The 12505-nt window shown below is 40.4% G+C and overlaps 1 protein-coding gene across 9 annotated transcripts in view; it reads right to left on the reverse strand.

The window, feature by feature from the left end:
- lrmp (lymphoid-restricted membrane protein) overlaps positions 1–12505 on the reverse strand; it is a 32753-nt gene that overhangs the window by 5722 nt on the left and 14526 nt on the right. For all 9 annotated transcript variants that reach the window (XM_071501978.1, XM_071501979.1, XM_071501983.1 and 6 more), the window contains exons 20-32: positions 11103–11155; positions 8229–8325; positions 7358–7523; positions 5951–6038; positions 3574–3620; positions 3266–3354; positions 2946–3127; positions 2054–2138; positions 1804–1858; positions 1675–1702; positions 1195–1335; positions 542–676; positions 265–412 (exon numbers count right to left, since the gene is read on the reverse strand). In XM_071501978.1, coding sequence (XP_071358079.1) covers positions 265–412; positions 542–676; positions 1195–1335; positions 1675–1702; positions 1804–1858; positions 2054–2138; positions 2946–3127; positions 3266–3354; positions 3574–3620; positions 5951–6038; positions 7358–7523; positions 8229–8325; positions 11103–11155 — 1314 coding nt within the window. The remainder of the gene's footprint in view (positions 1–264; positions 413–541; positions 677–1194; positions 1336–1674; positions 1703–1803; positions 1859–2053; positions 2139–2945; positions 3128–3265; positions 3355–3573; positions 3621–5950; positions 6039–7357; positions 7524–8228; positions 8326–11102; positions 11156–12505) is intronic.

Genomic DNA, 12505 nt, shown 5'->3' on the forward strand with positions numbered 1-12505 from the left:
GTTGATGATTGATTGTGCATACAACGTATATTGCATATGTACACATAAACCCAGTTTGCATATACAGCAAAGACATGCATAACGTTAATATGGAGGTTCCACTTTTAATAATCCAAATAATAATCCATTTCAAGGCCTAATGAGTATTTGGTATTTTGCATAATGATCGTCACTATAACATACTGAATATCTGCTAGTACACCTACTGTACTGTATGTTGCACCTTCACATACGGTATATGTCTCTGTTTACAGCACTTCTAACCTCTTTCAGTGTGTGATCCAAACGATCGCTCGTTCTGCATGAGTGTCTCTCTCAGTTCCAGCAGCTCAGCGTGTTCCTTTGTGTACATCCTCCTCAGGTTCTCCACGTGCTGGATCATCACCTCCACAGCCTTCCCAATACGACTCTCCTGACATTCACATACACAACAAAGACTCCATTGAACTGTCAAACTCAACTCAATCACAAGACATTACAGTTTGTTCTTTTGCCTGGAATAAAAATGGAGTTCACTTCATGTTAGTTCTCTTATACCCACCTGGTGAATAGCTCCTAGCATCTCAGAGCGACTGGACACCCTGGTCATGGACTGGATGAGGATATCTAGGTTCTTCTGGAGCCTCTGGATGATCTCCATGGACTGGTTGTCATCCTCACACAGAGGAGTCAAAGCCTGGGAGGAAGGTTAGGTAGAGTGAAAAAATACAAAGAGACATATAGAAAGAGAGGCCATGAAATTAAAGACGGAACTTGACACGGAAATGATTCCACTTATATTGACTACCTCAAGCCTATTCAGTTACACTTATATAAATAAGCAGAATGAATTAAGCCATTCCTCTATCAAGTCCACATCTTTTTGTTTATTATCAACAGCAGTCTAGTGTGATAGGTGTGTGGCTTCATGTGATGAAGTCTCGCCACCTGAAGCCACACCAATTACTGCAGAAAATAAACATATAACATGCTGTGCTAGTCAATGTGATTTTAGCTTTTAGACAAAGATTCAGAATTAGAAAGGTGTGCAGGGCAAAACATAGAGCTGCACTACAAATATTCAGTTTGTAATCATCAAAAAGTGAAGAATTCACACCTTTAAGACTGAGAATGTAAATATAATAACACCTGATGTGTGTGGTGATGGAGCAGAACTTGAGTGCTCCATCCAGTCACAGACATATGCACACTGACCTGCAGTAAACCCTGGCAGCTGGACACCTCCCTGCGGACGTTCTCCTCAGCCAGGTCACGTGACCTCTCCTCCAGCCGGAGTCTCTTCTCCAGGGTGAACATGTCGCACTTGAAGCCCAGTGCCAGACGCTGGAACTCTGCCTGAAAACATGACAAAGATACTTGACTTTTAAACATTTTAGATTGCAGCCAATTGCTGGACAAATAGTGAATGTGGCTGTATTCTCTGCCAGACTCCTACAAAGCTTCTGTTTCATTAAGATTCCCCAGTCAAAGCCAACTTTACAGTGCTGGCGGAAAAGTTACAAGAGATAAATTATGAAACCCCAACATTGCCTTAAAGCTACATTTTGAATTTCAAATCAACTTTCAAATAAACAAAATCCCAGCAAATGTACAACTCAAAACTGGCCTTTACAAACCAACTGTTTACATTACTTATTTTAAGAACACAGCTCCAACATCTGATAGTATACACACCTCAATCTCCTTGTCAGTAGGTGACAGGCTGCAGATAAAGAGACAACAGTTAGGACTTGTTACATGCATACATGGATAATTAAGAATTTGAACATTGGGTTAGGTTATTGTGATCATTAGGTGCCTCACCTGTTCCTGTCCTCTTTAAAGCTGTCATTGGTGTCAGAGATCACTGACGTCTCAGCTGGAGAGAGAGATGACAAGCACATGAATCATGGCATCATGATACCTGACCAAATGGTGCAATCACCATCTAGACTTTCAGTTCAAGTCCAGGCACTGATTTAAAAAGAAAATTTAATTTCATATCAAAATAAAAGGTAGTAAATGATATTCAAATGTCTAGTGATATAGAATAACATGAATGTATCACACATACATTCCTTCCCATTGGTCATGCTGGTCTCACTTTGGTCCTCCTGAACCTTGTGCTCCTCGATGGCCTCCATGTTGTGCGACAGCTCCTGCAGGGTCCGAACAAACATTACTGCCTCTCTCTGCTGCTCCTCCTTCTTTCCTTTTAAATCTGATCCCTCCATTCTCACATTTATCTCAACATCCATACTGCTCCCCTTGCTCTCTCCCTCCCTTCTCTGGCTTCTCCTTCAGTAGTCTTTACATAATGAAGGTGAGTTGTGAGGTTTTAAAGTAGCTGCTGGTGTAGTTGACTCTTGATTCTGAATGATCTTATCCAGAGTGGAGCTAAAATGAAACTATGCACTCTCCCTTCCTCCTGCTCTGTGCCACAAACACACAGACGCGCACTCACACTCACATAGCTGGAAAGACAGCATTTCTCTTCAGGTCGTAATGTCATGTTGAATGATGATATCAATGGTTAAAAAAAAAAAAAAACAGAAAACAAAAAACTTTGTGGTACAGCTGTAAACATAGATTTAAACCTATCTCAATAACAAGTGAAACTAAATTCCTGTGCATTTTTTGAAATCCTATCTAATTGATTGTATTGCATAACACCTGATGGAAGCTGTTGTGAACCAATCATGATCATCATATCTTAAAAATAAAAATATCCTGGTCCTGCCATAAATATCAAAACCGAAAAGAGTAAAATAACAAAAAAAAAAAAAAAAAAAAAGATAAACTTCAATTCAATTACAATTAAATTTATTACAAGATCTGTTGGCAACGATATATTAAAACTGATTAAATATCAACATCTGTTCTACAAAACAGTAGCAGTCAAGTGAAGGTAGGATAACACATCTAACAGTGAAAGGAGAATGAAGTGGGAGAAAAGCAGGTCTTACCAGTTGCCTCTTATTTTTGCCAGAGTCCTTTTTGGCTGCGTTGTCCTCCGATTGGCTGGGGTCAGAGGTCACACTACCCATGCCGCTCCGTGATTGGCTGGCATGTGTGAAGGACGATCCTGACTGAGGAGAGCTGCTGTTGGATAGGGTGGTCGCTCCGCTGCTGTTGAGCCGGTCTGTCCCTGGAAGGAAGAGTTGGTGTGTAGGTGGTCAAAGTTACACGTAGATGTGAGGAGGAATAAATAAACAAACTGCCTGGAAGCATCAGACTCTCTCCTCATCTCCTTCATACACACAGATGTGATATTTTTTCTTCTTACCTGCCATGCTGGCCGCTACTGTTGGAGCCTCAGCTGTGCTGTCCTGCACACTCTCCTCCTCTTCCACCAACACGGGTAGCAGGCTCGTGCTAGAAAACACACAAAGTGCACCATTACACAATACTACAGCATTTGCAAAACACAAATCTAAACCTTAATGTCTCTACCAAAAAAAAAAAAAAAAAAAACAGAAGGTGTCTTTGATTTGATACAGAGGCACTTCTGTCTTGACTCCGCTGGATGTGAAGCAACATGAAAACCCTGTGACGCCAAAAGGTTTCTTGAGTAAACAATTGATGGTCACTCACCTGTCCTCCACTGCTGATCTGTCTGCCAACTGGTCCTGGCTCAGGCTCTGAGATGGACAACAGTAAAGGAAGAGAAGGCGGGAGGGGGTGAGAAAACGACAGGTGGCCTTACAGCACAGTTTTCTGTCCCACATTACAAGAAAAATGGTAAATGATTAAAAGGCACACATACACATGCGCTCATATACATGTGGCGTACCTGTCCCATGGCAGTGAAACGCTATCTCAGCTGCACAGAGTGTGGAGGAGAAAGATTGGGCTGATTCCTTATATAATATGGAGCTTCATGGAGAGCCCTGCAGCTCTATGAGTGTGAGTGTGTATGTGTTAGTGTGAGTGTGTGTGTGTGTGTGTGTTGATGAGAAGGGTGCTCAGAGAACACGTTAACACTGGCACAGTGCTAAGTAGTGGAGGCGGACTGTGTGTATACAGAGATGTGTGAACACGCGCACACACACAATGGAGCAAGGTGAGCGTTCAGAGCGATGCAATAGGATATTGTGTAAGAAGTGGACGTAATATCCATTTTGACACTACTCAGAAAAAGAAGAGAGCTACCTCACCATTTCATATTAATAATATGAATACTAAACTCCAGACTTCAGTGTCATTTACATCCAAAGCCACAGTGAAGAAAAATGAAACTGTCTCTAAACTATTATCAGCAGCATTAATAGTATCAAATTTGTATCCAACACATTGTTTATTCATTTGATCAGACAGTCTTCCTATATTCCATGAGTTAAAAATCATCTAGTCCTTCAACCTTGTTGAGCCTCTTTCTTTGCTAAATAATACAATAATTCTATTCCTCCACAATCATGTTCAAGGACATCCTCTTGGTAATGCCACTGATATGTCGCAAATAATAAATGTTTGACTGAAACTGAAAAATTAAATCACTTACTTGTCAACTTTAAAACCAGAGAACACATATCTTCTGAAAATGACTGGATTATTCTCCACCACTTCTCTCACTGGGACAAACATGAGTTAATACCATCTCATGCCGTAATTTAAACATTTTAATAGTGAGATAATACTGTGATAAGAAACAATTTTGTATCCACAGCGTAAATATGGATACAATTACACTGAAAATGTCTTCCACTTACAAGTAAGACTTCTATTTGAATAGATCCAAATGTTTTTGTTCATAAGAAAATCTCAACTGGAGCAACAGGAGTTGCTTCTGAATTATCAAAGACTCTTTGATTTGGCTGAAACCCATGCTTGACTGGGTTTTTATGAGCATTTTGTTGACATACTGAACACACCTACAGAATCAAAGCCTCTTTCTGAGCTCCACTTAGACCATCTCTCAGTGGGGGGTGGGAGTCCTGCACGCAACCTGCAGGTAGGAGACTAAATAAAACAAGCTGATAGATCTCTCTGCAGGACACAAGGCCGACTGTGGTGGAACAGCATCACGACACAAGTGAGCCAACAAAAAACCTCTCTCGGTTCCAACATGAAAACACAGCTAACCCATGTGAGGCTGGGCATAATTATCATGAAACAACCTTATTGTATAGACCATGCATCAAAGCAACTCATTGTAAACACTAATTGGTCCACACAGACAGAAAATACAGTAAGATCCAGTCTGTCCAGGCCTTTGCTAATGGGCTTCAGAGCATGCCTGTCATCTTTTTGGTAAATTATTCTGCTTTTATGTAACTGTTGATAATCACATTAGGTCAGATGATAGACAGAAAAGTAACTGTCAACAATCTGCAGACTCAGCTCATTGCATAAGTCATGTATCACAGAAACTTCGCTGGTTTAAGCTTCTCAAATGTGAAGACTTCTATGATTGATATCATTCTAAATTTAATCTCTTTGTAAAATTTAATTTGTGCACATTTCAACCTTCTGTTAAATGATGATCCACTCTGAACTGGTATCTTCTTTACTCATTGCCTTTCATGAAGCACAAGTCGAAATCTGAAGCTTTTTAACTTCAGGTAAACTAAGTGACACCAAAAGCTTTAACACAAACACTTGAGTAAGAAATATCATATTGTACTTGCCTCCTTTGGCAACAGAGTTCAGGGAAGCTGACTGACCATCCTGTTACTCCCTATGTTGGTTCAGTCAGCAGCATGATGGCCACTTGAGTCTCTGATGTTTCCCTTAATTTTACATCCCTGCCCTCTCCTCTCCTCAAGGACTCCACCTCCCACCCCCCACCACCCACCCCCCCAGAAAACCCCACACACTTCAAAACACACCTATTCTCTCTCACCTAAGACGTACATGAAGTGGCAGGGAGAAACAGAAAGCGAGGGGGTCAAAAAAGAGGAAGCTGTGGGGAGCAGAGAACAGAGGAAGCTGTATTCCTTCATGCATAAAACACTTCCCCTCCAGTACTAACCTTAATACGGCTCATGTCCTCTGTGCTTGAGTCCACCTCGCCTTCTTTCTCTTCTCTTCCTCTCTGGTCCTCACTGGTTGGCTGAGTGCTGAACCCAGGTCAAAAGGTCAAAGGTCAACTGTCAAACACTATCACTATCCTTTTTCTCATTCTTGATTTATACTTGCACACTTTCGTGCCATCTAATAACCTAAAACTGTTACAATATGAAACAGAGAGAGAGGAGAGAGAGAGAGAGAGCGAGAGAGAGAGAGAGCGCGAGAGAGAGAGATGAGGAACAGCCTTCGTCTCTTTGTAGGTGGACTGCCTATGCAAAACATGTCTGCAGAGATACTAATTAGCCTGCACACTCCTCCCACAGCAAAGAAACACCCATTTGACTAGCAAATGTTAACCAAGTCATAGGGAAATTTCAAAACTCAGTAAAATGATGACTTCAGCTGTGACTACTGTAGGTATTTATAAGACCTATCAACTTCAAATCTAGCAGGGATAGGTTATACTGTCATGAAAATAAGCCAGGATGCTGGGTTAGGTTATGTGGTAACTCCAGTATCCTGCTGACGGAAGCTTCTGTTTTTTTCCCCAGTATTTGGGATTTGCCAATTCAAACACCAACTCAACAGGTGTGTCTGTAGTCTGTTCCAGTTTAGTTGCCCTGGAGAGAAGAGACTCATCAGGAATGCAAAAACAGAGACGGCTGCTTTAGAGTTTGCTCTTGTGCAGGCTCATTTTCTCATTTAAACCAACCATCTCAGTACTCTTTGGATGTGGTAGTAATTCTCAATATTGTTAAAATAGCCACGTCACCACCTGCTGCATTGTCATTGTTGGGTATACTTCCAGCTCTTTTTTTTTGCCATCTGTTATTGCTTTCTTTGTTTTGGAAAATCCTGTTTTGTTAGTCAGACATAATTATATCAGATGTGTCATGTGAAACAAGAACGTATCACAGAGCATATTGAGAAAGACCTACTGTAAAACCTGCTGTGTCACACATGAAAATGCCACTGCCGGTTGTGCGGTGTTCACTCTCTCACTCTGTCTCACCAGAAATATGGGTAACAATTTTGTTTCACAGCTCTCTTGCTATATTGTTACATTCTACTTGGCTGCAACGCCCTTGTTTTGCAATTTGTTAAAATTACTAACACATAAAAAACATAAATGCTTGATCGAAGCCACTATGTTTAAAAAAAAAAAAAACAAACAAAAAAAAAAAAACTGACATTGGCGCCTCCTAGTGGTAGTAGCAAAAAAGACTGTGGTAGACAGGAGTTTTATAAATATTCAAACAACAGAATATTAAACATATAAATGCAATATGTTGATACTATTTATAATTTCCGTAAGAGAAATATAGTCCAGTACTAATCACTGCGTCCAGTGATTTATTTTTTCAGTTACCTCTCACTCTGGATAATCGTCTCATCTGGTCCAGCTGATGTGCTGTCAGGAGAAACCATCTCAGCTGCTATGGGAGGGGGGTTACCAAGTGTAACTGTTTGGTCTTGTTCAGGTGAGTTGCTCAAATTTTGGGCTGGACCGTTGGAATGAGACTCTGCAGGGGCATCTGATAAGATAGGGAAAATAGTTAATCTATACATTTTTTCAGAGTCAAGCATCATAGGAGTGTCATGGTTGGTGCATTGCAGGATAACAGCTTGTACATTTCCCAGGGTGCATTAGGAATTCTTTAAAAAGTGTGCTGTTCATGAATGCATTTGCTTTAATATTTGATGTTGTGAAAACATTATTTGAACAAACTTTATCATCTGAGAACATTTCCTTTCTTGAACAGCACTTCATCTAGTTTATACCCAGAGTTAAATTAGCAGCAATCAGTAAATTATTATCTGACTTATCCTGTTAAGAAAATTTGTGTCTGCCTTCAAATCACGGTTAATGATGCTTCAAGCAGTAAAGCAGTTTGTTCTTTGCTTAGTACAAATTTTAGAAAGAAGCCGTGCAGTTCTGTTTTATATTAAAACAAAACAAACAAACAAAAAAAAAACAACAACAAAAGTGATGTTCATTCTGTGGTATTTGGTAGGGTTTGACTTTTATCTTGCAAGATTTAGTTAAGTCTTCTCTCCTCTAAACAAACAGCATACCAAGTGAGTCAGGACATGACTCACTCTTAAGATGTAAAACAGTAGAACTGGAGACTAGCTGACAGTAAGGGGAAAAGAAAAAGAAACAGAGAGATAGTGAGTGATCCACATAGAGAGTGAATAACAGAGAGAGAGAGAGAGGGAGAGGGTGGTGGAGGTCTTACTGTTCTCTGAGTGGGACGGATCAGGGAGAGCATCCGCCTCTGGGTGTCTAATGCTGACAGCTTGTGAGTGGGTGCTCAATAGCACTGCTGCCTCTTCCTGAAGACACACACACACACACACACACACACACACACAGAGAGAGAGAGACAGAGAGAGAAACAAAAATATAGATAAATATTCGAAAAGGGAAAGGGATGAAAAGGTCAAACAAGCAACACACATTAACCATGTAGCAAACAGCAGGCCCACAGTCAGTCAATAGAAACAAATCTTTGTCAGATGAGATGGCAGTGCATAAAAAGTCAATAAAATCTAACAGCTAACAGACAGCACAAAGCACCAGTGATGGGTTGTTGGAAACATCCCCAATTACTGTCATCTTCATAGGAATCCAAAAGCAAACATTACTTTCATATTGACTGCAGAAATGATGAAGTGTTTAAATTAGTTTTGTAAACCTCGCAGGCATGAAATTAAACACTGAGGACTGCAAGTGAGAAGAAGGCACAGCATCCAAGATCAGAAAGTGAGAAAAGATTTAGAGAAAAGATTACAGTTAGCTAATGTGTAGGTTATTGTATAAATGCATTGCTATTTCATGCAAAAATACATCTCAAACATATCTTTCTTCAAATGCAGGTGCATAATCTCTTCTTCCACCAATAACAGCGAGTCCCTCTCCCTTTACGTCGGTGTGATCTTAAGGTTTCATCACTGTCATTCTATATAAGGAAGCACAGAGCTTCAGCTCAACTATGCAATCTGCTGCCTATTACAGGAGGCTGTGAATAATGATATGTGAAGAGCTATTTGGTAGGCAAATGGCGATAAGAGAAAAAGAAAGAGAGTAAGTGCAGAAGCTAAAGGAGGACAAGGAGTTAAAGGCAATAACAGTATTGTGTCTGTAATATGGTATATTATATTGTGCATTCACATTGCATTCAGAGAAGAAGAACAACTAGCAGATACTGTACATTGTTGCAGACAGCATTGAAGTATTCCTACCTTCCAGGCAGTCATTGCTTCCCATTCATTTGAGAGTTGTAAGAAAATCAACTTGCACAGTCTTAAATAGTCCATCACAGAGGCTGAAAGGGTTTTTAAAGCCCTCCTTGTTGATGGTGCATTCAAGGACATTCCCCTATCTGATATTTGAAACTCTGAAATTTAATATGTAAGTGCATCCTGGACTGCACTAACAGGAAGAGTTTGCAAAAGAGTCACTGCTTGTACAGTGCATTACCATACAAGTGTGAAAAAAAGTGTGATATGATGATGTGATTACTCATCTTCTGCAAGTCTAAAGCTTTTTGTCAACTTTCAAGTATACACATTATGGATGGATGGAGGGTTAATGTGCCACAACAGCCAAACATGGTCCTTTCAAGTATCATTTCAATCCCCTTGCAACTGTTACTCAGAACTTCCTACTTCCCTAACACAACTACACAGCAAATGTGTGGCTATATTCCCAAAATAGCAAAGATCAGTGCGCCAAATGAAAAAAAAAGGTTAAACTTTATTGAATCAAGGGAAGTGAGCTGAGCATCAAATCTGTTCTTGTACCTCTTGACACCCCTGGCTGCTGCCTAGTACATCTACAACCTCTGAGCAGCTGATGGCTCAGTGACTAGCACAAAGGAACATCAGCAGTAGTTATTCTGGGTGAAAGAGAGTCAGCAGAGAAGTTTACTTTCATAACCCATGTTTCTCAGGTTAGCTGTGAGAATCAAAACACTAAACTGTCAGTCACGTCTTCCAATCTGTAACCACCACAGTGCTGTGGTTCAGTGGAAGTTTCTTGTCCTCTGTACAGCCCAGCTGAAATTAATCCTAACATAATCCTGGCTTCTCAACATATTTTTTAGTATGTTAACTAAAACTTTTTTTCCTTCAGCTGCAGTAAAACCTTCAAAATCCATGTGAACAATGAGGCTTTCAACTGAGAGAAACTTATTTTGAGATTGTTGTTGAGGATCAAAACATTTGGTGAAGTGAAAGGGATCTTAATTATAAATCAGGAAGTCACAACTGAACAAAAGCTCTGTTACACTACACACACACACACACACACACACACACACACACACACACACACACGTACTTCTGTCTTTGTGAGGACACTCGTTGACATAATGCATTCCCTAGCCCCTTACCCTAACCTTAACCATCACAACTGAGTGCCTAACCCTAACCCTGACCCTGACCCAAACCTAAACCTAATTCTAACCATAACTCTAAAACCAAGTCTTAACGCTCAAAATGTGATTTGAAGGTGTCTCAAAAAGTGAGAACCGGCCAAAATGTCCTCACTCTGTTAGTAAAATACTTTTTTTGGTCCTCACTATGTAGCAAGTACAAGTACAAGTACACACACAGACACACACACACACACACACACACACACAGGTTTCCACAAGGTCAAAAAAGGTATTATCCTCTAATAATCACATGTGAGGCATCGAAAGTCAATTTGGCCATTTTGAGTAGTTATAACTACTCATCTTTGGCCTCGTATCAAGTTACATAGTTATGCAACTTCACTTAGCAACAGCCCACTGGGCTGAAGGAGAATTATGATGTCCAACTTTTAGTTTATTCTGAAATACCATACCTAGCACTTGAAGGAAATTAGGTTTTCTAAAGTTTACTTGTCTGTGTTTTAAGGAAAACAAAATGCCTCATTAATACCATACAAGTTAAAGATTTTGGCCATTTTAACAAGTCATGTATTTAAATAGGTCAATATTTAGTCAAATATTAAGGGGAATAGAGTGAAACATTAATACACAAAGGTCACACAAGCATGGCGAGCATCTTATACTGTACACACACCTCATCCCATAACAGGGATATTTCACAGTTCAATTTACCTGCAAAGGTTGACAGTTCACCTCTGGCTCTGAGTCATTGCAGGCTGCAGTTTCTGTGTGTCAGACAAAGAGGAAGAACAGGACAATAATGAAATAAAAAACAGGAAAAAAATGAATGTAGGAAACATGAGGTTTGGGGAAAAAAAAGGACAAAACAAAGAAGCTGTTAATTTAAAACCTAAACCTAGTTTTTCTACAAGGGTTAATAGACGCGCCAAAAAAGCAACCCCACCTTTTACCGTAGAAGGTCAGACTGTCTATTATGCAAGGCACTGTGCTGAGGGAGGGGCAGCGGGGTTAAAATACCATGCATGGCTAAGGTGGCATTAATGACCACATTTGCACTCTCGTTTTCTGTCTCTCTGCCTGCCAGCCACTCATGCAGGCAGAGGAATGGGGGATTACTGAGCTCACTTCATGCACTCGGACCAGTCTTACACCTGGCCATAGAAGGACCTTGAGGAAGAGAGGATTTCACGTATTGTGTGGACACGCACACACACTCACTTTCACTCTCACACACAACCTTTAGAAGCCCAGGGCCACAACAACCATAGAAGGCAGGGGTCTACTTCCAGGGGCCTCAGAGTGTGTGTATCCTTACAGACAGTGAGTGTGTGTACTGTACTTGTGCTTGTGCTTCAAGGGTGGCTGAGTGCCCTGTGACTCCTATGGATTACAGGGGGATAATCCACTCCCACTGGCTCTCTCTCACACACACACACACACACACACACACACACACACACACACACACACACACACACACACACACACACACACACACACACACACACACACACACACACACACACACACAAAAATCAACACTCAAAGACAATAATGGCGTCTGTAAGCTGTTGTTCACCAGAGTTTATCCTGTGAAGGACTTTGTAAGACACTGTGAAACCTGCAGCTTGATGCACCAGCTGGACTAGTCTGTGAAGTCATGACATGTTTTAGTTGGCCTTACATTAAAAACTGCTTCTTGGCTTCACAATAACTTAAGAGAGTAGGAAAGACTCCTATAACTGAAATATCGCTGCTGACAGTAATCAGTAACATTAATGTGCATTTCTCTTGTCCCTACAGAAGGAAGTCTGATTTAACATTAGCTGTGGATTAGCAGAGATAGTTATAATCAATGTAAGCAATAACAAATGCAGACCTAATCTGGGTGTGGGTAAAATTATAGCTTGCCTTTCACAGTCTACTCAATAAGATAATATAAAGTATATAGTGACAGAAGAGAGTCTTCCATTTAAAATTAGCCAAGTGTTTGAGACCCTCAGCACAAACAAGTTGTGTTCATGTATAAAAATGTGTCATTTCAATAATCATTCAATTTAGGAAATGTTTGTCTACTGTTTTTAAAATCAAACTATTGTTACCATATTCTCCTG

This window comes from Trachinotus anak, unplaced genomic scaffold, assembly GCF_046630095.1.
Source record: "Trachinotus anak isolate AG129_WGS33_773 ecotype Australia unplaced genomic scaffold, CSIRO_AGI_Tana_v1 ptg000018l, whole genome shotgun sequence".
Lineage (NCBI taxonomy): Eukaryota > Metazoa > Chordata > Actinopteri > Carangiformes > Carangidae > Trachinotus > Trachinotus anak.